We start from the raw sequence: 27110 nt of genomic DNA, 5'->3' as shown, positions 1-27110 counted from the left end.
ACAGACATTTAGGTCCTCTACAATATCATGATTGCCTCTACTTGCCCAACACTGCCCATTGTGAAGAGGGCCCATCAAACGAAAGCGCGTGTGCTGGCAGCAAAAGTAATCGGGTTTGTTAGTTAAGGATGTACAGACTTAAAAATTCATCTAAGAGCCGATTTTTCAATCCTTGGTTAAAAGTTATCCGTTCAATAAAGTATTACATTTTATTATTATTAAAATGTCATCTGTAAACTGTCAAATACGGACAATTACAATACATTTTTGAAATGGTAGTTAAATACGTTATACGATGAATAAGTTTTAACCAAGGATTGAAAAATCAGCCCTAATAGAAATAAATCTTTCAAAATTTAAGAGCATTTTCATGTTACCATAGTATGAAAAACATTGAAAATAATCGCCGGCGGGTCAACCTGTAGTATAGTAAATAATCAAAACACAGTATATGGTAGTATAATTATTTATTAAGTGAATCTATACTGATAGTTAACTTATCCAGTACCACATACAATATCGTAGGTTACTTTACCAACTAATATTAACTACAAGGAAACTGGAATGTCTTTAATCCCAGCAGTTTACTTGACTTGAGATTGTATACTTGCCATATAAAATTAAATATATTTTTGAAAGCGGCGTTGGGTATAAAATCTTAAACTCGCGTCAGGACACGTGACCATCGAAAAAGCGTAAGACGGATGGATATCAAACATGCTGAACGTTAATAATCAAGTTTTCACTTCTGCCGGCACTCCCCCAGTGCAACCCGTCTTTTTTTTTCTCAATTACATAAGACAACAGAATTATTGCCTTTTTAAAGTACATTATCATATGGAATAACATTGTATAGGCTATTTTTTTGTCCTCAACGTGTTTATTTTAAGTTAATAATTGAGAAAATGGCCGCTACTAAAAGAATAATTTGACATTGCCAGTTTATCAATTTTAGTTCTGTCTCTTTTACATTGAATTTATTTAATCTATTTCATTAATACGAATTGGATATTTTTAGATTATAATTTAGCTACTATAATACTTAGTTGAGTTTGTCAGAGGGCGCTAGTATACTCTCTCAAGCCAAATAACACACATATTCTTGCTTTCCATTTATGGCCATCACACTTTTCAAACCTGCATTGAATAAGAACATATATTGCTATTTTTATTAGTATTTCTTGTATAAAAATCTTTTTTTATTTCCCTGAAAAGGCTGTAAGAAATTAATTATTTATTAATAACGTAAAATGATCTTATAATCTCGAGTTCTTTTAAATTTTTCACATTTTAAATCTTTATTACATTTTGTCCTATAGAGAAATAGCAATACAGTCCTAACTCACACCAAGAAAGACTTAGTAATATCTACTTAATTGCTATACAAATAAGTTCGGAACTTGATTGATAACCGTTCGATGCCTACACTGGATTATATGAAATATGCAATGTTAGGAAATGGAAACTATATGTATGAAATGTATAGAAACGCTTCCACTGCAGAAATATTCACTTTTCATACATTTAAATACATTTTTACATTAAAAAAAAAACTATTTTATTATGCTCTATTTTTTATATCGCAATAACATGTTTCTTTGTCTGTTTTTGTTGAATCATAGAAACGCATTAACCCAACCGATGTTCGATAAAGGGTCTTTTATTTTAATCAGTTAATAAATAAAGAATTTATGTCCACGGGGACGAAGTCGCGGCCATCAGCTTGTTATTAATTTACAAGTTATTTACTTATACAAAAATTACACAGTACTCGAAGGACCAAATTTAGTTTAAATAATTGTTAACTCTTTTACCGAATTGGTATCAGTTGATTACTCAGGCTCTTTCATTTATGAAAATAAACAAGAATTGATTATTAACTTTTTTTTGTACTTGAAGCTATAAACAAATGGTTTTACGAGATTTTTTATCTTTATATCAGTTTTTTATATCGATTCCTGCAGTGGAAGCGTTCCTTACACATATAACCTATTAGTAAATACATTGAAAATAATGAATCACTTACATTTAATACGATTGTATATTTTTCGTATGATAACTAGGTAAAAATCATATCATTCAGCCATACAAATTTTATTTCCTGAATCTAAAACAAATACTTAAATAACCCTTAAGTACTATATTTAAAATTCCCGTCGAATTATGTAAAAAACTGTAGTTTTTTATAAGCTTATATGAAATCTACGACTTTACATCAATAAAACGTGATGAAAGGAAATTATTGGATAAAATATTATAATATTTGAGGATTATATACGATTTTTATTATTATTATTACAGGCTTTACAATTAGTATAAGCACATTGAAGTGTGTAGCACACAAACATACAAACAATAACATACAATGAAAAACGATTTAGCACCGATTTACTGTCATGAATAATTTATTTAATTATAAATTATAAGTTTACTTACAAAAAATATTCATATTCAACATAATACCACAATAAAAAGAAAATTTAAATTATTCAATTAAAAATATAAACTGTACAATAAAAAATCACAAAATAATAAAAAAAATGTCTTTCATGACAGTAAATCGCGCGCCAAACTAACCATAGACATAATATGTTTTTCATCCGTTCGGATACTCGTACATAAATAAAATCTATCACAATACAATAAAAACGTTATAGACTGTGTAAGCTGCGAATAACTGTTAATATAGCTGTCTTTAAGGCTACATTATTGCACGAATAAGGTTTCAACCTGGATATATATTATGTATAAATTATATAGTTTGCCCAAACTGGCACAAACGAAATTGCGCAAGCAACGGTCTTAGAGTTTCATGGGTTTTATTTATATTCATTTATTTGAAAAAAAAACAATAAGACTACATGTTGTACACAACAAATGAATAAATAATGAATAATAAAAAACACATTAAAAATAAATACTACAAAAAGCATTAGTTAAAAATCAGAATGAATAGAAACATTATTAATGCAATCAATTCATTATTACAATAGGACATTTGAAGTGTTGATAGGATCAACCATTTTTAATCGAGTTTATGCCCCACAAACTCTAAATAACTACACCAATAAAAACTACAAGAATCAATAGTTATAATAAAATGAGATTTTAAACCGTACTAATACGTTTTATTTTGGCTGCGATTGATAAAAATATACTGTATTTTTAACATTTAAAGAAAATTTAGTGCGTCAAAATAATTAATAAATAAATGTTTTTTCAGACACCACTTAAAAAATAACCCACCAAAATTATAAATTAATTCCCGCATAACATTGTTCTTCCGTCTGTACTAAATAGGCTAAAATAAAAATGATTACCCTCATAAAAAATTACCATTTTCAATAATAACAGAGTTAAAAAGAGAAAAGAAAGAGTCGAAAAGATATATCGCAGCCAAAACCTACAAAACTAAGTACAACTGTCATGATAATATTATATCAATACTAATCTAACGAATAACGTGACATAAATATATCTATATACAATACAAGTAAAATAAACTATCACAAGCTATTTGAACTTATAAATACTGTACGCCAAATATATTATATCTTTTAAACGGTTTTAAATCGTTGGTTTTATTATCTACATGTTTCTGCCGACCTATACTTGGCCAACGTTGTAATACAATAAAAATGATCACGTTGTCAATAATAATGATTATAATGAAACTAAAAATTTCTAATTTACCAAAAAACATATCAATAAGAGATACAAAGGTTATATACCAGCCATAGTGTATTTTAAAACAGCAACGATAAGCCGCGCTCTTTTACTCTCTTGCATATAAGGTATGTAAACTACCTCTCGGTCACCGACACGAGTCGGGCAATTACCAGGCCCAGTAGACAAAGTAACAATTACAAAACGATAACGAAGTTAGAAATCGCAAAAATGTATGGGATTGACATACGCCGCGTTAGATCACGTGGTCTATCTAATGTCAATCCCATACATTTTTGCGATTTCTAACTTCGTTATCGTTTTGTAATTGTTACTTTGTCTAAGGCCCCTGATTTTCTAAGTATCAAAAAATCTTAGTAATCAATTTAAATTGTAATAAAACCACGATTTAAAACCGTTAAATTAATTTAAACAGCAGGCTGAAAGCGTTTTATAACAGGTGGTACAATGTCGTTATGGCACCGATATTTTTTTTTTGTATTTCATATTTTAATACTGCTATTAAAACCTGGTCTGTTTTAATTTTAAATATATTATGTAATATAGATTTTGAGACTGTTTATTTCCACGATTGCACTTAGAGTCGATTAAATTACTACTTGTGGTTGTTCTGTCGTCACTAAATAATGTTTTATCACTATTATAATCTTTATTAAAGAAAAAGTTAGAAGTAAGTTCGGTTATACTTTAAATTTAGCTGAATAACATAAATTTCCATCTGATGATCATGCTATCTCTTTCATGTTCAATTGATAAGAGAGAGAAAGAGAGATTTAATGAAGACAGAAATACCACATTTAACAAACTATTTGTTAGCGCTTTTAGCAACAAAACAATTAATAATTAAAATTAAACAAGGATTCAAGAAGGATATAAAGATACAAAATTTAGCTAAATAGTGGATATTTAATTGACGCATATATCGTTATATGACAGTAAGTTTTCAACTTAAGTTAAATTTCGCTAATTACACTAACGAGATATGTAATGTTAACAATAACAAGCAGACGACACATCTATTTATGTTATAACAATATTTACTACGTTTAATTTAAAATATTTTTATTTAAAAGTTACACTAATAAACAAGCAATTTTGATGAGATCTTTCCCTAGTTCCGAATCGTATAATCTCTATAGAGACGTGTTACCTCGCCGGCGCACTATGGGACAGAACGGTATAAACCATCTCTAAAATGGTTTGAGTCAAAATTGTCGTACAGATGATTTTTTGGTGGCATTACATTCCTGAATAAACGAACTATCTGATAAAATAGATGAAATTAAATTTAAATCAGTTTTATCTCATTAAATATCACAGTAAACCTGAGTAGTCATATTTTCTTACATAGCACGTAATCTATGTCTGAAGTTTAACGTATGATAATTTCTAAGTTTTCCATTAAAATTAATATGTATCATACATTTTTGGATTGACTAGAATCTGAAGTTTATCAATTTGTAAATATTTTATGCGAAATATTTTGCCACATTTTAATTTTAATTTTTTTGTGAATCATTGAATTTTATCGTCTTTTTCATTTTCAAATTGAGTTTTCGTCTTTGCCGAAAGCTACCGAAGTTGAGATATTATGATTTTTAGATTCTTTAGTTATTCAAGATTCCAAAAAAGTAAAAAAAACCTGCGTCATTACTGCGCCTTTTCGAGCTAGATGCTGAAATGTGAAGAGAGGGAGAAAAAAATTATGTAAACGAATTTAACGTTTCTTCTTGTTATTAAAATTCTAAATGATATATATAACTTAAAATAGTTTTTTTTTGCGGTTGACCGAGCCCTCACACCTATGATAACAACATCAACAATCTATACATCTTTACTAATATTATAAAGAGGAAAGGTTTGTATGTATGTATGTACGTATGTATGTTTTTCACGCATAAACTATTGGACCGATTTTGATGAAATTTGGAACAGATAATCTTTAGACCCTGAGAAAGAACATAGGCTACCTTTTATTGCGAAATATGTACCACGGGCGACGCCGGGGAGGACCGCTAGTTAATTAATATAATGTAGAATCCATTGCGTTAATTGTAATCTGCCTATAGGTTAAATAATTTGTATGGGAATTTTTTTATCAGTATTCTCATTGGTTTTGCATAAGTTATTTAAACTCGGGTTCTAAATAACCTCAACAATTTCAGTATTTATACCTACTTCTTCACAGTAACCTAACTGTTGAAAGTCCAAAAATATAAAAATGAGTGTGTTTGTGTTCGTCGCGATATATGTCCACTGTTAATAAGTGGTAAAATTCTGAAGAACTTGAAAAATATTTATAAGAGAATTTTCATCTATCAGCGGTGATACGAATACAGTGATTTAATACATTATAAATCGGCTAAAAAACGTCCGAAAATGTTCGCGTTCAGCTGCAATGGAAGAAACATCTTGCTGTATACAACAGATCTCTATAGGTAATAGGTATAGCCAGTATATAAAGACAACATATTTCAAAAAGACCAAAAACTCCAAAAGAATGGTTTGAAGAATCTAAACAGCTTCTGGTATTTAATAAGGAACAGTTGTTTTATTGTAGCATTTTTAATATAGGCACTCAACTCAATAATTATTTTATTATTTTCTAAGTTTTAATTTTTTTAAAGTATACAGACTTGAAATGTTTTCTTTAATACATAAGCAATGTTTGTTCTGTAAAGATAAGAGGAAAATTATTAAATAATGTAAGATTTTTGTAAGAAAATTTACGAAAGTTTGTTTGTGTTTGTTTTTAAACAAAAAAATAAAATTACCAAAACAAAAATGGACTTTGTTTATTATAGCGTAGTTATTCAAGAATGCGTATACCAAAATTCAAGTAAAAAGTACGAGAAACTAAAAAGTTATAGATTTTTGAGATGGTTTATACCGTTCTGTCCCATAGTGCGGCGGTCGGCGGTCGACTGACGAATGTCGCGTGCTCATGCTCTTAATTCAACTTTAGACAAGGACAGAGTGACACGCGTGTAATGTTTAAGAAAAGGATAGACAGTGAGATATTTTTTACTTCTACCTTCTTGATAATTAAACTTTTTATTATGCTAAAGTACCAACAGAAAGGTTATTTTTCGTTCTATTTTCGATTAATTCGTTAAACTTTAAAAAAAATTCGCTAACTGCTTTGTTCGTTTATTATTTTAGCAGTATTCACTATGGAAAAGGTGGCAGTATATGTATTTGTGACTATTGGCACCACGTTGTTTCCTTGTGACGACTACTTCTTTTACACTTAATATTAATAAATCCATATAAATAAGTTAAGTATATTACTCACCATTATAATATATTTCGATATCGTTATTGTAAAAATTAAAAAATTATCATTTTATAAAAAAGCTATAATAAGTACGAGTGGTGTACAGTGGTATAGTGAGCTAGCGAAAACATCAATTTGCAACCGTGAACATACATACACACAATTTTTTTTAACAATTCACTTAAATAGGAATGATTGTTTTCCGTGAAAGTTTAATACTTTACGATTATACTTATAAACCGATATATAAAATTAATGACAATTAAACATTATTATATAAATACTGAAACATTCAAGACGTGAGATGGTCTATCAAGAGTGGGGAGTTTTATTCACCTGTGTCGACCCATTTCGCCTCTTCTGCTATTCTATCCATGCAATTGCATAGGAATTGATACTGGAATAAAATGTAATAATTACGGTATTATTTCAGTGTCTATTAAAATATACAAAGTGAACATTGGTGAGGTACTTAAAACAGAAAAAAAATACTAATGTACCAGTGCACCTGCATTGTCTGTAACATGTACAGCAGTGAAACTGTGCACCTGCATACATTACACATGACAGACGCTTTAACATGAACATGATATAAAAGAGCAACTATGGAGTTTCTTGCCGGTTCTTCTCCGTAGATACTGCTTTCCGAATCGGTGGTAAATTTTAAATGTAATGACGTTTCAAATGTGCTTCTATAAGAAGTATAATTGAATAAATAAATGTTTGAGTTTGAGTTTGAACAGGTCAGGAAGCATTAACGGATAAGGAAGCTGTTACAGGTACTTTAACAGGTCAGGGAGCTTTTACAGGTGCTTTAACAGGTCAGGGAGCTTTTACAGGTGCTTTAACAGGTCAGGAAGCTTTTACAGGTGCTTTAACAGGTCAGGGAGCTTTTACAGGTGCTTTAACAGGTCAGGGAGCTTTTACAGGTGCTTTAACAGGTCAGGAAGCTTTTACAGGTGCTTTAACAGGTCAGGGAGCTTTTACAGGTGCTTTAACAGGTCAGGAAGCTTTTACAGGTGCTTTAACAGGTCAGGGAGCTTTTACAGGTGCTTTAACAGGTCAGGAAGCTTTAACAGGTGGTTTAACAGGTCAGGGAGCTTTTACAGATGCTATCGCAGGTCAGGGAGCTGTAACAGGTATTTTATCAGGTTAGGAAAATGTTACAGGTACTTTAACAGGTAAGGAAGCTGTTACAGGTACTTTAACAGGTCAGGGAGCTTTAACAGGTGCTTTAACAGATCAGGGAGCTTTTACAGGTGGTTAAACAGGTCAGGAAGCTGTAACAGGTATTTTATCAGGTTCGGAAGCTCTTACAGGTACTTTAACAGGTTAGGAAGCTGTAACAGGTGCTTTAACAGGTCAGTGAGCTTTTACAGGTGCTGTAACAGGTCAGTGAGCTTTTACAGGTGCTTTAACAGGTAAGGGAGCTTTTACAGGTGCTGAAACAGGTCAGGGAGCTTTTACAGGTATTTTATCAGGTTAGGAAAATGTTACAGGTGCTTTAACAGGTAAGGAAGCTGTGACAGGTACTTTAACAGGTCAGGGAGCTGTAACAGGTATTTTATCAGGTCAGGGAGCTTTTACAGGTGCTTTAACAGATCAGGGAGCTTTTACAGGTGGTTAAACAGGTCAGGAAGCTGTAACAGGTATTTTATCAGGATAGGAAGCTGTTACAAGTACTTTAACAGGTTAAGAAGCTGTAACAGGTGCTTTAACAGGTCAGGGAGCTTTTACAGGTGCTGTAACAGGTCAGGGAGCTTTTACAGGTGCTTTCGCAGGTCAGGGAGCTTTAAAAGGTATTTTCGCAGGTCAGGGAGCTTTAACAGGTATTTTATCAGGTCAGGGAGCTTTTACAGTTGCTTTAACAGGTCAGGGAGCTTTTACCGGTGGTTAAACAGGTCAGGAAGCTGTAACAGGTATTTTATCAGGTTAGGAAGCTGTTACAAGTACTTTAACAGGTAAGGAAGCTTTTAAAGGTGCTTTCGCAGGTCAGGGAGCTGTAAAAGGTATTTTATAAGGTCAGGGAGCTATAACAGGTGCTTTAACAGGTCAGGGAGCTTTTACAGGTGCTTTAACAGATCAGGGAGCTTTAACAGGTGGTTCAACAGGTCAGGAAGCTGTAACAGGTATTTTATCAGGTTAGGAAGCTGTTACAGGTACTTTAACAGGAAAGGAAGCTGTAACAGGTGCTTTAACAGGTAAGGAAGCTGTTACAGGTGCTTTAACAGGTCAGGGAGCTTTTACAGGTGCTTTCCCAGGTAAGGTAGCTTTTGAAGGTGCTTTAACAGGTCAGGAAGCTGTAACCGGTATTTTATCAGGTTAGGAAGCTGTTACAGGTGCTTTAACAGGTAAGGAAGCTGTTACAGGTACTTTAACAGGTCAGGGAGCTTTTACAGGTGCTTTAACAGGTCAGGGAGCTTTTACAGGTGCTTTCGCAGGTCAGGGAGCTGTAACAGGTATTTTATCAGGTTAGGAAGCTGTTACAGGTACTTAAACAGGTCAGGGAGCTTTTACAGGTGCTTTAACAGGTAAGCGAGCTTTAACAGGTGCTTTCGCAGGTCAGGGAGCTGTAACAGGTATTTTATCAGGTCAGGGAGCTTTTGCAGGTGCTTTAACAGGTCAGGGAGCGTTGACAGATGCTTTAACAGGTCAGGGAGCTTGAACAGGTGCTTTCGCAGGTCAGAGAGCTGTAACAGGTATTTTATCAGGTCAGGGAGCTTTAATAGGTGCTTTAACAGGTCAGGGAGCTTTTACAGGTGGTTAAACAGGTCAGGAAGCTGTAACAGGTATTTTATCAGGTTAGGAAGCTGTTACAAGTACTTTAACAGGTTAGGAAGCTTTTACAGGTGCTTTCGCAGGTCAGAGAGCTGTAACAGGTATTTTATCAGGTCAGGGAGCTATAACAGGTGCTTTAACAGGTCAGTGAGCTTTAACAGGTGCTTTAACAGGTGCTTTAACAGGTGCTTTAACAGATCAGGGAGCTTTTACAGGTGGTTAAACAGGTCAGGAAGCTGTAACAGGTATTTTATCAGGTAAGGAAGCTGTTACAGGTACTTTAACAGGTTAGGAAGCTGTAACAGGTGCTTTAACAGGTAAGAAAGCTGTTACAGGTGCTTTAACAGGTCAGGGAGCTTTTACAGGTGCTTTAACAGATCAGGGAGCTTTTACAGGTGCTTTAACAGGTCAGGGAGCTTTTACAGGTGCTTTAACAGGTCAGGGAGCTTTTACAGGTGCTTTAACAGGTCAGGGAGCTTTTACAGGTGCTTTCACAGGTCAGGGAGCTGTAACAGGTATTTTATCAGGTCAGGGAGCTTTTACAGGTGCTTTAACAGGTCAGGGAGCTTTTACAGGTGGTTAAAAAGGTCAGGAAGCTGAAACAGGTATTTTAACAGGTCAGCGAGCTTTTACAGGTGCTTTCGCAGGTCAGGGAGCTGTAACAGGTATTTTATCAGGTCAGGGAGCTTTTACAGGTGCTTTAACAGGTCAGGGAGCTATAACAGGTGCTTTAACAGGTCAGGGAGCTTTTACAGGTGCTTTAACAGATCAGGGAGCTTTTACAGGTGGTTCAACAGGTCAGGAAGCTGTAACAGGTATTTTATCAGGTTAGGAAGCTGTTACAGGTACTTTAACAGGTCAGGGAGCTTTAACAGGTGCTGTAACAGGTCAGGGAGCTTTTACAGGTGCTTTCGCAGGTCAGGGAGCTGTAACAGGTATTTTATCAGGTTAGGAAGCTGTTACAGGTACTTTAACAGGTCAGGGAGCTTTTACAGGTGCTGTAACAGGTCAGGGAGCTTTTACAGGTGCTTTCGCAGGTCAGGGAGCTGTAACAGGTATTTTATCAGGTCAGGGAGCTTTAACAGGTGCTTTAACAGGTCAGGGAGCTATAACAGGTGCTTTAACAGGTCAGGGAGCTTTTCCAGGTGCTTTAACAGATCAGGGAGCTTTAACAGGTGGTTCAACAGGTCAGGAAGCTGTAACAGGTATTTTATCAGGTTAGGAAGCTGTTACAGGTACTTTAACAGGTCAGGGAGCTTTTACAGGTGCTGTAACAGGTCAGGGAGCTTTTACAGGTGCTTTCGCAGGTCAGGGAGCTGTAACAGGTATTTTATCAGGTTAGGAAGCTGTTACAGGTGCTTTAACAGGTAAGGGAGCTTTGACAGGTGCTTTCGCAGGTCAGGGAGCTGTAACAGGTATTTTATCAGGTCAGGGAGCTTTTACAGGTGCTTTAACAGGTCAGGGAGCTTTAACAGGTGGTTTAACAGGTCAGGAAGCTGTAACAAGTATTTTATCAGGTTAGGAAGCTGTTACAGATACTTTAACAGGTCAGGGAGCTTTTACAGGTGCTTTCGCAGGTCAGGGAGCTGTAACAGGTATTTTATCAGGTAAGGAAGCTGTAACAGGTACTTTAACAGGTCAGGGAGCTTTTACAGATGCTTTATCAGGTCAGCGAGCTTTTACAGGTGCTTTCGCAGGTCAGGGAGCTGTAACAGGTATTTATCAGGTTAGGAAGCTGTTACAGGTACTTTACCAGGTCAGGGAGCTTTAACAGGTGCTTTCGCAGGTCAGGGAGCTGTAACAGGTATTTTATCAGGTCAGGGAGCTTTTACAGGTGCTTTAACAGGTCAGGGAGCTTTTACAGGTGCTTTCCCAGGTAAGGTAGCTTTTGAAGGTGCTTTAACAGGTCAGGAAGCTGTAACCGGTATTTTATCAGGTTAGGAAGCTGTTACAGGTATTTTATCAGGTCAGGGAGCTTTTACAGGTGCTTTAACAGGTCAGGGAGCTATAACAGGTGCTTTAACAGGTCAGGGAGCTTTTACAGGTGCTTTAACAGATCAGGGAGCTTTTACAGGTGGTTCAACAGGTCAGGAAGCTGTAACAGGTATTTTAACAGGTCAGCGAGCTTTTACAGGTGCTTTCGCAGGTCAGGGAGCTGTAACAGGTATTTTATCAGGTCAGGGAGCTTTTACAAGTGCTTTAACAGGTCAGGGAGCTATAACAGGTGCTTTAACAGGTCAGGGAGCTTTTACAGGTGCTTTAACAGATCAGGGAGCTTTTACAGGTGGTTCAACAGGTCAGGAAGCTGTAACAGGTATTTTATCAGGTTAGGAAGCTGTTACAGGTACTTAAACAGGTCAGGGAGCTTTTACAGGTGCTGTAACAGGTCAGGGAGCTTTAACAGGTGCTTTCGCAGGTCAGGGAGCTGTAACAGGTATTTTATCAGGTTAGGAAGCTGTTACAGGTACTTTAACAGGTCAGGGAGCTTTTACAGGTGCTTTAACAGGTCAGGGAGCTTTTACAGGTGCTTTAACAGATCAGGGAGCTTTTACAGGTGGTTCAACAGGTCAGGAAGCTGTAACAGGTATTTTAACAGGTCAGCGAGCTTTTACAGGTGCTTTCGCAGGTCAGGGAGCTGTAACAGGTATTTTATCAGGTCAGGGAGCTTTTACAGGTGCTTTAACAGGTCAGGGAGCTATAACAGGTGCTTTAACAGGTCAGGGAGCTTTTACAGGTGCTTTAACAGATCAGGGAGCTTTTACAAGTGGTTCAACAGGTCAGGAAGCTGTAACAGGTATTTTATCAGGTTAGGAAGCTGTTACAGGTACTTTAACAGGTCAGGGAGCTTTTACAGGTGCTGTAACAGGTCAGGGAGCTTTTACAGGTGCTTTCGCAGGTCAGGGAGCTGTAACAGGTATTTTATCAGGTTAAGAAGCTGTTACAGGTACTTTAACAGGTCAGGGAGCTTTTACAGGTGCTGTAACAGGTCAGGGAGCTTTTACAGGTGCTTTCGCAGGTCAGGGAGCTGTAACAGGTATTTTATCAGGTCAGGAAGCTTTTACAGGTGCTTTAACAGGTCAGGGAGCTATAACAGGTGCTTTAACAGGTCAGGGAGCTTTTACAGGTGCTTTAACAGATCAGGGAGCTTTAACAGGTGGTTCAACAGGTCAGGAAGCTGTAACAGGTATTTTATCAGGTAAGGAAGCTGTTACAGGTACTTTAACAGGTCAGGGAGCTTTTACAGGTGCTGTAACAGGTCAGGGAGCTTTTACAGGTGCTTTCGCAGGTCAGGGAGCTGTAACAGGTATTTTATCAGGTTAGGAAGCTGTTACAGGTGCTTTAACAGGTAAGGGAGCTTTGACAGGTGCTTTCGCAGGTCTGGGAGCTGTAACAGGTATTTTATCAGGTCGGGGAGCTTTTACAGGTGCTTTAACAGGTCAGGGAGCTTTTACAGGTGGTTTAACAGGTCAGGAAGCTGTAACAAGTATTTTATCAGGTTAGGAAGCTGTTACAGGTACTTTAACAGGTCAGGGAGCTTTTACAGGTGCTTTCGCAGGTCAGGGAGCTGTAACAGGTATTTTATCAGGTTAGGAAGCTGTTACAGGTACTTTACCAGGTCAGGGAGCTTTTACAGATGCTTTAACAGGTCAGGGAGCTTTAACAGGTACTTTCGCAGGTCAGGGAGCTGTAACAGGTATTTTATCAGGTCAGGGAGCTTTTACAGGTGCTTTCGCAGGTCAGGGAGCTGTAACAGGTATTTTATCAGGTCAGGGAGCTTTTACAGGTGCTTTAACAGGTCAGGGAGCTATAACAGGTGCTGTAACAGGTCAGGGAGATTTTACAGGTGCTTTCGCAGGTCAGGGAGCTTTAACAGGTATTTTATCAGGTCAGGGAGCTTTTACAGTTGCTTTAACAGGTCAGGGAGCTTTAACAGGTACTTTCGCAGGTCAGGGAGCTGTAACAGGTATTTTATCAGGTCAGGGAGCTTTTACAGGTGCTTTCGCAGGTCAGGGAGCTGTAACAGGTGCTTTAACAGATCAGGGAGCTTTTACAGGTGGTTCAACAGGTCAGGAAGCTGTAACAGGTATTTTAACAGGTCAGCGAGCTTTTACAGGTGCTTTCGCAGGTCAGGGAGCTGTAACAGGTATTTTATCAGGTCAGGGAGCTTTTACAGGTGCTTTAACAGGTCAGGGAGCTATAACAGGTGCTTGAACAGATCAGGGAGCTTTTACAGGTGGTTAAAAAGGTCAGGAAGCTGTAACAGGTATTTTAACAGGTCAGCGAGCTTTTACAGGTGCTTTCGCAGGTCAGGGAGCTGTAACAGGTATTTTATCAGGTCAGGGAGCTTTTACAGGTGCTTTCGCAGGTCAGGGAGCTGTAACAGGTATTTTATCAGGTCAGGGAGCTTTTACAGGTGCTTTAACAGATCAGGGAGCTTTTACAAGTGGTTCAACAGGTCAGGAAGCTGTAACAGGTATTTTATCAGGTTAGGAAGCTGTTACAGGTACTTTAACAGGTCAGGGAGCTTTTACAGGTGCTGTAACAGGTCAGGGAGCTTTTACAGGTGCTTTCGCAGGTCAGGGAGCTGTAACAGGTATTTTATCAGGTTAAGAAGCTGTTACAGGTACTTTAACAGGTCAGGGAGCTTTTACAGGTGCTGTAACAGGTCAGGGAGCTTTTACAGGTGCTTTCGCAGGTCAGGGAGCTGTAACAGGTATTTTATCAGGTCAGGAAGCTTTTACAGGTGCTTTAACAGGTCAGGGAGCTATAACAGGTGCTTTAACAGGTCAGGGAGCTTTTACAGGTGCTTTAACAGATCAGGGAGCTTTAACAGGTGGTTCAACAGGTCAGGAAGCTGTAACAGGTATTTTATCAGGTAAGGAAGCTGTTACAGGTACTTTAACAGGTCAGGGAGCTTTTACAGGTGCTGTAACAGGTCAGGGAGCTTTGACAGGTGCTTTCGCAGGTCTGGGAGCTGTAACAGGTATTTTATCAGGTCGGGGAGCTTTTACAGGTGCTTTAACAGGTCAGGGAGCTTTTACAGGTGGTTAAACAGGTCAGGAAGCTGTAACAAGTATTTTATCAGGTTAGGAAGCTGTTACAGGTACTTTAACAGGTCAGGGAGCTTTTACAGGTGCTTTCGCAGGTCAGGGAGCTGTAACAGGTATTTTATCAAGTTAGGAAGCTGTTACAGGTACTTTACCAGGTCAGGGAGCTTTTACAGATGCTTTAACAGGTCAGGGAGCTTTAACAGGTACTTTCGCAGGTCAGGGAGCTGTAACAGGTATTTTATCAGGTCAGGGAGCTTTTACAGGTGCTTTCGCAGGTCAGGGAGCTGTAACAGGTATTTTATCAGGTCAGGGAGCTTTTACAGGTGCTTTAACAGGTCAGGGAGCTATAACAGGTGCTGTAACAGGTCAGGGAGCTTTTACAGGTGCTTTCGCAGGTCAGGGAGCTTTAACAGGTATTTTATCAGGTCAGGGAGCTTTTACAGTTGCTTTAACAGGTCAGGGAGCTTTTACAGGTGGTTAAACAGGTCAGGAAGCTGTAACAGGTATTTTATCAGGTAAGGAAGCTGTTACAAGTACTTTACCAGGTTAGGAAGCTTTTACAGGTGCTTTCGCAGGTCAGGGAGCTTTTACAGGTTCTTTAACAGGTCAGGGAGCTTTGACAGATGCTTTAACAGGTCAGGGAGCTTGAACAGGTGCTTTCGCAGGTCAGGGAGCTGTAACAGGTATTTTATCAGGTCAGGGAGCTTTTACAGGTGCTTTAACAGGTCAGGGAGCTTTTACAGGTGGTTAAACAGGTCAGGAAGCTGTAACAGGTATTTTACCAGGTTCGGAAGCTCTTACAGGTACTTTAACAGGTTAGGAAGCTGTAACAGGTGCTTTAACAGGTAAGGGTGCTTTTACAGGTGCTGTAACAGGTCAGGGAGCTTTTACAGGTGCTTACTCAGGTCAGGGAGCTGTAACAGGTATTTTATCAGGTAAGGAAGCTGTTACAGGTGCTTTAACAAGTAAGGAAGCTGTTACAGGTACTTTAACAGGTCAGGGAGCTTTTACAGGTATTTTATCAGGTCAGGGAGCTTTTACAGGTACTTTAACAGGTCAGGGAGCTTTTACAGGTGCTTTAACAGTTCTAGGAGCTTTTACAGGTGGTTAAACAGGTCAGGGAGCTGTAACAGGTATTTTATCAGGTTAGGAAGCTGTTACAGGTGCTTTAACAAGTAAGGAAGCTGTTACAGGTGCTGTAACAAGTCAGGGAGCTTTTACAGGTGCTGTAACAGGTCAGGGAGCTTTTACAGGTTCTTTCGCAGGTCAGGGAACTGTAACAGGTATTTTATCAGGTTAGGAAGCTGTAACAGGTGCTTTAACAGGTAAGGAAGCTGTTACAGGTGCTTTAACAGGTCAGGGAGCTTTTACAGGTGCTTTCCCAGGTAAGGTAGCTTTTGAAGGTGCTTTAACAGGTCAGGAAGCTGTAACCGGTATTTTATCAGGTTAGGAAGCTGTTACAGGTGCTTAAACAGGTAAGGAAGCTGTAACAAGTACTTTAACAGGTCAGGGAGCTTTTACAGGTGCTTTAACAGGTCAGGGAGCTTTTACAGGTGCTTTCGCAGGTCAGGGAGCTGTAACAGGTATTTTATCAGGTTAGGAAGCTGTTACAGGTACTTAAACAGGTCAGGGAGCTTTTACAGGTGCTTTAACAGGTAAGCGAGCTTAAGCAGGTGCTTTCGCAGGTCAGGGAGCTGTAACAGGTATTTTATCAGGTTAGGAAGCTGTTACAGGTACTTTAACAGGTCAGGGAGCTTTTACAGGTGCTGTAACAGGTCAGGGAGCTTTTACAGGTGCTTTCGCAGGTCAGGGAGCTGTAACAGGTATTTTATCAGGTCAGGGAGCTTTTACAGGTGGTTCAACAGGTCAGGAAGCTGTAACAGGTATTTTATCAGGTTAGGCAGCTGTTACAGGTACTTTAACAGGTCAGGGAGCTTTTACAGGTGCTGTAACAGGTCAGGGAGCTTTTACAGGTGCTGTAACAGGTCAGGGAGCTTTTACAGGTGCTTTCGCAGGTCAGGGAGCTGTAACAGGTGCTGTAACAGGTCAGGGAGCTTTTACAGGTGCTTTCGCAGGTCAGGGAGCTGTAACAGGTATTTTATCAGGTTAGGAAGCTGTTACAGGTGCTTTAACAGGTAAGGGAGCTTTGACAGGTGCTTTCGCAGGTCAGGGAGCTGTAACAGGTATTTTATCAGGTCGGGGAGCTTTTACAGGTGCTTTAACAGGTCAGGGAGCTTTTACAGGTGGTTTAACAGGTCAGGAAGCTGTAACAAGTATTTTATCAGGTTAGGAAGCTGTTACAGGTACTTTAACAGGTCAGGGAGCTTTTACAGGTGCTTTCGCAGGTCAGGGAGCTGTAACAGGTATTTTATCAGGTTAGGAAGCTGTAACAGGTACTTTAACAGGTCAGGGAGCTTTTACAGGTGCTTTATCAGGTCAGCGAGCTTTTACAGGTGCTTTCGCAGGTCAGGGAGCTGTAACAGGTATTAATCAGGTTAGGAAGCTGTTACAGGTACTTTACCAGGTCAGGGAGCTTTTACAGATGCTTTAACAGGTCAGGGAGCTTTAACAGGTGCTTTCGCAGGTCAGGGAGCTGTAACAGGTATTTTATCAGGACAGGGAGCTTTTACAGGTGCTTTAACAGGTCAGGGAGCTTTTACAGGTGGTTTAACACGTCAGGAAGCTGTAACAGGTATTTTATCAGGTTAGGAAGCTGTTACAAGTACTTTAACAGGTTAGGAAGCTGTAACAGGTGCTTTAACAGGTCAGGGAGCTTTAACAGGTGCTGTAACAGGTCAGGGAGCTTTTACAGGTGCTTTCGCAGGTCAGGGAGCTTTAACAGGTATTTTATCAGGTCAGGGAGCTTTTACAGTTGCTTTAACAGGTCAGGGAGCTTTTACAGGTGGTTAAACAGGTCAGGAAGCTGTAACAGGTATTTTATCAGGTAAGGAAGCTGTTACAAGTACTTTACCAGGTTAGGAAGCTTTTACAGGTGCTTTCGCAGGTCAGGGAGCTTTTACAGGTTCTTTAACAGGTCAGGGAGCTTTGACAGATGCTTTAACAGGTCAGGGAGCTTGAACAGGTGCTTTCGCAGGTCAGGGAGCTGTAACAGGTATTTTATCAGGTCAGGGAGCTTTTACAGGTGCTTTAACAGGTCAGGGAGCTTTTACAGGTGGTTAAACAGGTCAGGAAGCTGTAACAGGTATTTTACCAGGTTCGGAAGCTCTTACAGGTACTTTAACAGGTTAGGAAGCTGTAACAGGTGCTTTAACAGGTAAGGGAGCTTTTACAGGTGCTTTCTCAGGTCAGGGAGCTGTAACAGGTATTTTATCAGGTAAGGAAGCTGTTACAGGTGCTTTAACAAGTAAGGAAGCTGTTACAGGTACTTTAACAGGTCAGGGAGCTTTTACAGGTATTTTATCAGGTCAGGGAGCTTTTACAGGTACTTTAACAGGTCAGGGAGCTTTTACAGGTGCTTTAACAGTTCTAGGAGCTTTTACAGGTGGTTAAACAGGTCAGGGAGCTGTAACAGGTATTTTATCAGGTTAGGAAGCTGTTACAGGTGCTTTAACAAGTAAGGAAGCTGTTACAGGTGCTTTAACTGGTCAGGGAGCTTTTACAGGTTCTTTCGCAGGTCAGGGAACTGTAACAGGTATTTTATCAGGTTAGGAAGCTGTAACAGGTGCTTTAACAGGTAAGGAAGCTGTTACAGGTGCTTTAACAGGTCAGGGAGCTTTTACAGGTGCTTTCCCAGGTAAGGTAGCTTTTGAAGGTGCTTTAACAGGTCAGGAAGCTGTAACCGGTATTTTATCAGGTTAGGAAGCTGTTACAGGTGCTTTAACAGGTAAGGAAGCTGTTACAAGTACTTTAACAGGTCAGGGAGCTTTTACAGGTGCTTTAACAGGTCAGGGAGCTTTTACAGGTGCTTTCGCAGGTCAGGGAGCTGTAACAGGTATTTTATCAGGTTAGGAAGCTGTTACAGGTACTTAAACAGGTCAGGGAGCTTTTACAGGTGCTTTAACAGGTAAGCGAGCTTAAGCAGGTGCTTTCGCAGGTCAGGGAGCAGTAACAGGTATTTTATCAGGTCAGGGAGCTTTTACAGATGCTTTAACAGGTCAGGGAGCGTTGACAGGTGCTGTAACAGGTCAGGGAGCTTTTAAAGGTGCTTTCGCAGGTCAGGGAGCTGTAACAGGTATTTTATCAGGTTAGGAAGCTGTTACAGGTACTTTAACAGGTCAGGGAGCTTTTACAGGTGCTGTAACAGGTCAGGGAGCTTTTACAGGTGCTTTCGCAGGTCAGGGAGCTGTAACGGGTATTTTATCAGGTCAGGGAGCTTTTACAGGTGCTTTAACAGGTCAGGGAGCTATAACAGGTGCTTTAACAGGTCAGGGAGCTTTAACAGGTGGTTCAACAGGTCAGGAAGCTGTAACAGGTATTTTATCAGGTTAGGAAGCTGTTACAGGTACTTTAACAGGTCAGGGAGCTTTTACAGGTGCTGTAACAGGTCAGGGAGCTTTTACAGGTGCTGTAACAGGTCAGGGAGCTTTTACAGGTGCTTTCGCAGGTCAGGGAGCTGTAACAGGTATTTTATTAGGTTAAGAAGCTGTTACAGGTACTTTAACAGGTCAGGGAGCTTTTACAGGTGCTGTAACAGGTCAGAGAGCTTTTACAGGTGCTGTAACAGGTCAGGGAGCTTTTACAGGTGCTTTCGCAGGTCAGGGAGCTGTAACAGGTATTTTATCAGGTCAGGGAGCTTTTACAGGTGCTTTAACAGGTCAGGGAGCTATAACAGGTGCTTTAACAGGTCAGGGAGCTTTTACAGGTGCTTTAACAGATCAGGGAGCTTTAACAGGTTGTTCAACAGGTCAGGAAGCTGTAACAGGTATTTTATCAGGTAAGGAAGCTGTTACAGGTACTTTAACAGGTCAGGGAGCTTTTACAGGTGCTGTAACAGGTCAGGGAGCTTTTACAGGTGCTTTCGCAGGTCAGGGAGCTGTAACAGGTATTTTATCAGGTTAGGAAGCTGTTACAGGTGCTTTAACAGGTAAGGGAGCTTTGACAGGTGCTTTCGCAGGTCAGGGAGCTGTAACAGGTATTTTATCAGGTCAGGGAGCTTTTACAGGTGCTTTAACAGGTCAGAGAGCTATAACAGGTGCTTTAACAGGTCAGGGAGCTTTTACAGGTGCTTTCGCAGGTCAGAGAGCTATAACAGGTGCTTGAACAGGTCAGGGAGCTTTTACAGGTGGTTAAACAGGTCAGGGAGCTGTAACAGGTATTTTATCAGGTTAGGAAGCTGTTACAGTTGCTTTAACAGGTAAGGAAGCTGTAACAGGTACTTTAACAGGTCAGGGAGCTTTTACAGGTGCTTTCGCAGGTCAGAGAGCTATAACAGGTGCTTGAACAGGTCAGGGAGCTTTTACAGGTGGTTAAACAGGTCAGGAAACTGTAACAGGTATTTTATCAGGTTAAGAAGCTGTTACAGGTACTTTAACAGGTCAGGGAGCTTTTACAGGTGCTTTAACAGGTCAGGGAGCTTTTACAGGTTCTTTCGCAGGTCAGGGAGCTGTAACAGGTATTTTATCAGGTCAGGGAGCTTTTACAGGTGCTTTAACAGGTCAGGGAGCAATAACAGGTGCTTTAACAGGTAAGGAAGCTGTTACAGGTACTTTAACAGGTCAGGGAGCTGTAACAGGTATTTTATCAGGTTAGGAAGCTGTTACAGGTGCTTTAACAAGTAAGGAAGCTGTTACAGGTACTTTAACAGGTCAGGGAGCTTTTACAGGTATTTTATCAGGTCAGGGAGCTATAACAGGTGCTTTAACAGGCCAGGGAGCTTTTACAGGTGCTGTAACAGGTCAGGGAGCTTTTACAGGTGCTTCTGCAGGTCAGGGAGCTGTAACAGGTATTTTATCAGGTTAGGAAGCTGTTACAGGTGCTTTAACAGGTAAGGAAGCTGTTACAGGTGCTGTAACAGGTCAGGGAGCTTTTACAGGTGCTTTCGCAGGTCAGGGAGCTGTAACAGGAATTTTATCAGGTCAAAGAGCTTTTACAGGTGCTTTAACAGGTCAGGGAGCTGTAACAGGTATTTTATCAGGTAAGGAAGCTGTTACAGGTGCTTTAACAGGTCAGGGAGCTTTTACAGGTGGTTTAACAGGTCAGGAAGCTGTAACAAGTATTTTATCAGGTTAGGAAGCTGTTACAGGTACTTTAACAGGTCAGGGAGCTTTTACAGGTGCTTTCGCAGGTCAGGGAGTTGTAACAGGTATTTTATCAGGTTAGGAAGCTGTAACAGGTACTTTAACAGGTAAGGGAGCTTTGACAGGTGCTTTCGCAGGTCAGGGAGCTGTAACAGGTATTTTATCAGGTCGGGGAGCTTTTACAGGTGCTTTAACAGGTCAGGGAGCTTTTACAGGTGGTTTAACAGGTCAGGAAGCTGTAACAAGTATTTTATCAGGTTAGGAAGCTGTTACAGGTACTTTAACAGGCCAGGGAGCTTTTACAGGTGCTGTCGCAGGTCAGGGAGTTGTAACAGGTATTTTATCAGGTTAGGAAGCTGTAACAGGTACTTTAACAGGTCAGGGAGCTTTTACAGATGCTTTATCAGGTCAGCGAGCTTTTACAGGTGCTTTCGCAGGTGAGGGAGCTGTAACAGGTATTAATCAGGTTAGGAAGCTGTTACAGGTACTTTACCAGGTCAGGGAGCTTTTATAGATGCTTTAACAGGTCAGGGAGCTTTAACAGGTGCTTTCGCAGGTCAGGGAGCTGTAACAGGTATTTTATCAGGACAGGGAGCTTTTACAGGTGCTTTAACAGGTCAGGGAGCTTTTACAGGTGGTTTAACACGTCAGGAAGCTGTAACAGGTATTTTATCAGGTTAGGAAGCTGTTACAAGTACTTTAACAGGTTAGGAAGCTGTAACAGGTGCTTTAACAGGTCAGGGAGCTTTTACAGGTGCTGTAACAGGTCAGGGAGCTTTTACAGGTGCTTTCGCAGGTCAGGGAGCTTAAACAGGTATTTAATCAGGTCAGGGAGCTTTTACAGTTGCTTTAACAGGTCAGGGAGCTTTTACAGGTGGTTAAACAGGTCAGGAAGCTGTAACAGGTATTTTATCAGGTAAGGAAGCTGTTACAAGTACTTTACCAGGTTAGGAAGCTTTTACAGGTGCTTTCGCAGGTCAGGGAGCTTTTACAGGTTCTTTAACAGGTCAGGGAGCTTTGACAGATGCTTTAACAGGTCAGGGAGCTTGAACAGGTGCTTTCGCAGGTCAGGGAGCTGTAACAGGTATTTTATCAGGTCAGGGAGCTTTTACAGGTGCTTTAACAGGTCAGGGAGCTTTTACAGGTGGTTAAACAGGTCAGGAAGCTGTAACAGGTATTTTATCAGGTTCGGAAGCTCTTACAGGTACTTTAACAGGTTAGGAAGCTGTAACAGGTGCTTTAACAGGTAAGGGAGCTTTTACAGGTGCTGTAACAGGTCAGGGAGCTTTTACAGGTGCTTTCTCAGGTCAGGGAGCTGTAACAGGTATTTTATCAGGTTAGGAAGCTGTTACAGGTGCTTTAACAAGTAAGGAAGCTGTTACAGGTACTTTAACAGGTCAGGGAGCTTTGACAGATGCTTTAACAGGTCAGGGAGCTTGAACAGGTGCTTTCGCAGGTCAGGGAGCTGTAACAGGTATTTTATCAGGTCAGGGAGCTTTTACAGGTGCTTTAACAGGTCAGGGAGCTTTTACAGGTGGTTAAACAGGTCAGGGAGCTGTAACAGGTATTTTATCAGGTTAGGAAGCTGTTACAGGTGCTTTAACAAGTAAGGAAGCTGTTACAGGTGCTTTAACAGGTCAGGGAGCTTTTACAGGTGCTGTAACAAGTCAGGGAGCTTTTAAAGGTGCTGTAACAGGTCAGGGAGCTTTTACAGGTTCTTTCGCAGGTCAGGGAACTGTAACAGGTATTTTATCAGGTTAGGAAGCTGTAACAGGTGCTTTAACAGGTAAGGAAGCTGTTACAGGTGCTTTAACAGGTCAGGGAGCTTTTACAGGTGCTTTCCCAGGTAAGGTAGCTTTTGAAGGTGCTTTAACAGGTCAGGAAGCTGTAACAGGTATTTTATCAGGTTAGAAAGCTGTTACAGGTACTTTAACAGGTCAGGGAGCTTTTACAGGTGCTTGAGTAGGTCAGGGAGCTTTTACAGGTGGTTAAACAGGTCAGGAAGCTGTAACAGGTATTTTATCAGGTTAGAAAGCTGTTACAGGTACTTTAACAGGTCAGGGAGCTTTTACAGGTGCTTTAACAGGTCAGGGAGCTTTTACAGGTGCTTTAGTAGGTCAGGGAGCTGAAACAGGTGCTTTAACAGATCAGGGAGCTTTTACAGGTGGTTAAACAGGTCAGGAAGCTGTAACAGGTATTTTATCAGGTTAGGAAGCTGTTACAGGTGCTTTAACAGGTAAGGAAGCTGTTACAGGTACTTTAACAGGTCAGGGAGCTTTTACAAGTGCTTTAACAGATCAGAGAGCCTTTACAGGTGGTTAAACAGGTCAGGAAGCTGTAACAGGTATTTTATCAGGTTAGAAAGCTGTTACAGGTACTTTAACAGGTCAGGGAGCTTTTACAGGTGCTTTAGTAGGTCAGGGAGCTTTTACAGGTGCTTTAGTAGGTCAGGGAGCTGAAACAGGTGCTTTAACAGATCAGGGAGCTTTTACAGGTGGTAAAACAGGTCAGGAAGCTGTAACAGGTATTTTATCAGGTTAGGAAGCTGTTACAGGTGCTTTAACAAGTAAGGAAGCTGTTACAGGTGCTTTAACAGGTCAGGGAGCTTTTACAGGTGCTGTAACAGGTCAGGGAGCTGTAACAGGTATTTTATCAGGTTAGGAAGCTGTTACAGGTGCTTTAACAGGTAAGGAAGCTGTTACAGGTGCTGTAACAGGTCAGGGAGCTTTTACAGGTGCTTTCGCAGGTTAGGGAGCTGTAACAGGAATTTTATCAGGTCAGGGAGCTTTTACAGGTGCTTTAACAGGTCAGAGAGCTATAACAGGTGCTTTAACAGGTCAGGGAGCTTTTACAGGTGCTTTAACAGATCAGGGAGCTTTTACAGGTGGTTCAACAGGTCAGGAAGCTGTAACAGGTATTTTATCAGGTTAGGAAGCTGTTACAGGTATTTTAACAGGTCAGGGAGCTTTTACAGGTGCTGTAACAGGTCAGGGAGCTGTAACAGGTATTTTATCAGGTTAGGAAGCTGTTACAGGTGCTTTAACAGGTAAGGAAGCTGTTACAGGTACTTTAACAGGTCAGGGAGCTTTTACACGTGCTTTAACAGGTCAGGGAGCTTTTACAGGTGCTTTAACAGGTCAGAGAGCTATAACAGGTGCTTTAACAGGTCAGGGAGCTTTTACAGGTGCTTCTGCAGGTCAGGGAGCTGTAACAGGTGCTTCTGCAGGTCAGGGAGCTGTAACAGGTACTTTATCAGGTTAGGAAGCTGTTACAGGTGCTTTAACAGGTCAGGGAGATTTACAGGTGCTGTAACAGGTCAGGGAGCTTTTACAGGTGCTTCTGCAGGTCAGGGAGCTGTAACAGGTATTTTATCAGGTTAGGAAGCTGTTACAGGTGCTTTAACAGGTAAGGAAGCTGTTACAGGTGCTGTAACAGGTCAGGGAGCTTTTGCAGGTGCTTTCGCAGGTCAGGGAGCTGTAACAGGTATTTTATCAGGTCAGGGAGCTTTTACAGGTGCTTTAACAGGTCAGAGAGCTATAACAGGTGCTTTAACAGGTCAGGGAGCTTTTACAGGTGCTTCTGCAGGTCAGGGAGCTGTAACAGGTATTTTATCAGGTTAGGAAGCTGTTACAGTTGCTTTAACAGGTAAGGAAGCTGTTACAGGTACTTTAACAGGTCAGGGAGCTTTTACAGGTGCTTTCGCAGGTCAGAGAGCTATAACAGGTGCTTGAACAGGTCAGGGAGCTTTTACAGGTGGTTAAACAGGTCAGGAAACTGTAACAGGTATTTTATCAGGTTAAGAAGCTGTTACAGGTACTTTAACAGGTCAGGGAGCTTTTACAGGTGCTTTAACAGGTCAGGGAGCTTTTACAGGTGCTGTTACAGGTCAAGAAGCTTTTACAGGTTCTTTCGCAGGTCAGGGAGCTGTAACAGGTATTTTATCAGGTCAGGGAGCTTTTACAGGTGCTTTAACAGATCAGGGAGCTTTTACAGGTGGTTAAACAGGTCAGGAAGCCGTAACAGGTATTTTATCAGGTTAGGAAGCTGTTACAGGTACTTTAACAGGTCAGGGAGCTTTTACAGGTGCTTTAACAGGTCAGGGAGCTTTTACAGGTGCTGTAACAGGTCAGGGAGCTTTTACAGGTTCTTTCGCAGGTCAGGGAGCTGTAACAGGTATTTTATCAGATTAGGAAGCTGTTACAGGTGCTTTAACAGGTAAGGAAGCTGTTACAGGTACTTTAACAGGTCAGGGAGCTTTTACAGGTGCTTTAACAGGTCAGGGAGCTATACCAGGTGCTTTAACAGGTCAGGGAGCTATAACAGGTGCTTTAACAGGTCAGGGAGCTTTTACAGGTGCTTTAACAGATCAGGGAGCTTTTACAGGTGGTTAAACAGGTCAGGGAGCTGTAACAGGTATTTTATCAGGTTAGGAAGCTGTTACAGGTACTTTAACAGGTCAGGGAGCTTTTACAGGTGCTTTAACAGGTCAGGGAGCTTTTACAGGTGCTGTAACAGGTCAGGGAGCTTTTACAGGTATTTTATCAGGTCAGGGAGCTATAACAGGTGCTTTAACAGGTCAGGGAGCTTTTACAGGTGCTGTAACAAGTCAGGGAGCTTTTACAGGTGCTTCTGCAGGTCAGGGAGCTGTAACAGGTATTTTATCAGGTTAGGAAGCTGTTACAGGTGCTTTAACAGGTCAGGGAGCTTTTACAGGTGCTTTAACAGGTCAGGGAGCTTTTACAGGCGCTTTCGCAGGTCAGGGAGCTGTAACAGGTATTTTATCAGGTTTGGAAGCTGTTACAGGTGCTTTAACAGGTCAGGGAGCTTTTACAGGTGCTTTAAGAGATCAGGGAGCTTTTACAGGTGGTTAAACAGGTCAGGAAGCTGTTACAGGTATTTTATCAGGTAAGGAAGCTGTTACATGAAGTTTAACAGGTCAGGGAGCTTTTACAGGTGCTTTAACAGGTCAGGGAGCTTTTACAGGTGCTTTCGCAGGTCAGGGAGCTGTAACAGGTATTTTATCAGGTCAGGGAGCTTTTACAGGTGCTTTAACAGGTCAGGGAGATATAACAGGTGCTTTAACAGGTCAGGGAGCTTTTACAGGTGCTTTAACAGGTCAGGGAGCTTTAACAGGTATTTTATCAGGTCAGGGAGCTTTTACAGGTGCTTTAACAGGTCAGGGAGATATAACAGGTGCTTTAACAGGTCAGGGAGCTTTTACAGGTGCTTTAACAGGTCAGGGAGCTTTAACAGGTGCTTTCGCAGGTCAGGGAGCTGTGACAGGTATTTTATCAGGTCAGGGAGCTTTTACAGGTGCTTTAACAGGTCAGGGAGCTATAACAGGTGGTTAAACAGGTCAGGAAGCTGTAACAGGTATTTTATCAGGTCAGGGAGCTATAACAGATGCTTTAATATAATTACATAAGGAGTGTGCAGCAGCAGCGCCCTCGGCCGGTCCCGCCCCGCGCGGCGGTACAGCAGCGCCACGGCCGCCGCCTCGTCGTCCGCGCGCCACGACACCACCTCGCGCCACGGGACCGCCTCCTCGCCGCCGCTGCCGTCCTCCAGCGGGCCCAGCTGCAGCCCCGACCAGCCTGGAATGGACACGAAGCTAGTAAGTCTAATAATTCAGTGGGCTTGATATATGGGGGTTCACGCGTTAAAAAAATATCAATCCCTCCTCTTTTCAAAATCGTACTCATAGAAAAATTGTATACATACTAAATAGGAGGAAAACAATGCATTAAAAAAATTGGTTGTCTGTAAAGCTTTAATGCTTCTTTGTCGCTCGTTCCGCGCTCTCGCTTGCACTTCAAGCCACATGGAACGCCTCAGAGCGAGGTAACGCCGCATGAGTCAAAAAATGTTTTAATTTTTTTAATTGTTTATCTATACCCAGCGACAGCTGGCGCGCCGCGTGCGCGGGCGGGAAGGCGACGTGCCCGTAGCCGGGCAGCGAGCGCGCGAGGGCGAGGTAGTCGCGCGCGCGGCGCACGTCCTGCAGCGCCTTCAGCTGGTACAGCCGCGCGCCCGCCGAGCACACGCCGCGGTTCACGTCCTCCACCGCCTGCAACACGAGCCCCTTGGCGAGAGTGTACACCTAGCTTTATGCTCAGCGAG

General features: G+C 40.9%; 1 protein-coding gene across 2 annotated transcripts in view; it reads right to left on the bottom strand.

Annotated features, from left to right (window-relative positions):
* Positions 1–6600: 6600 nt before the first annotated feature.
* The window catches only part of Snx27 (sorting nexin 27), a 28595-nt gene continuing 8085 nt past the window's right edge, over positions 6601–27110 (bottom strand). For both annotated transcript variants that reach the window (XM_090113225.1, XM_090113227.1), the window contains exons 7-9: positions 26886–27057; positions 26412–26584; positions 6601–7361 (exon numbers count right to left, since the gene is read on the bottom strand). In XM_090113225.1, the coding sequence (XP_089969351.1) occupies positions 7293–7361; positions 26412–26584; positions 26886–27057 (414 nt within the window). In that variant the 3' untranslated portion in view covers positions 6601–7292. The remainder of the gene's footprint in view (positions 7362–26411; positions 26585–26885; positions 27058–27110) is intronic.

This window comes from Colias eurytheme, chromosome 19 (assembly GCF_061535395.1).
Source record: "Colias eurytheme isolate Ceu_HAF_F1 chromosome 19, ilColEury1 Martin Lab GWU primary, whole genome shotgun sequence".
Classification (NCBI taxonomy): domain Eukaryota; kingdom Metazoa; phylum Arthropoda; class Insecta; order Lepidoptera; family Pieridae; genus Colias; species Colias eurytheme.
Note: the sequence above shows the minus strand (reverse complement) of the source record. Positions and strands in the feature narration are given on the sequence as shown.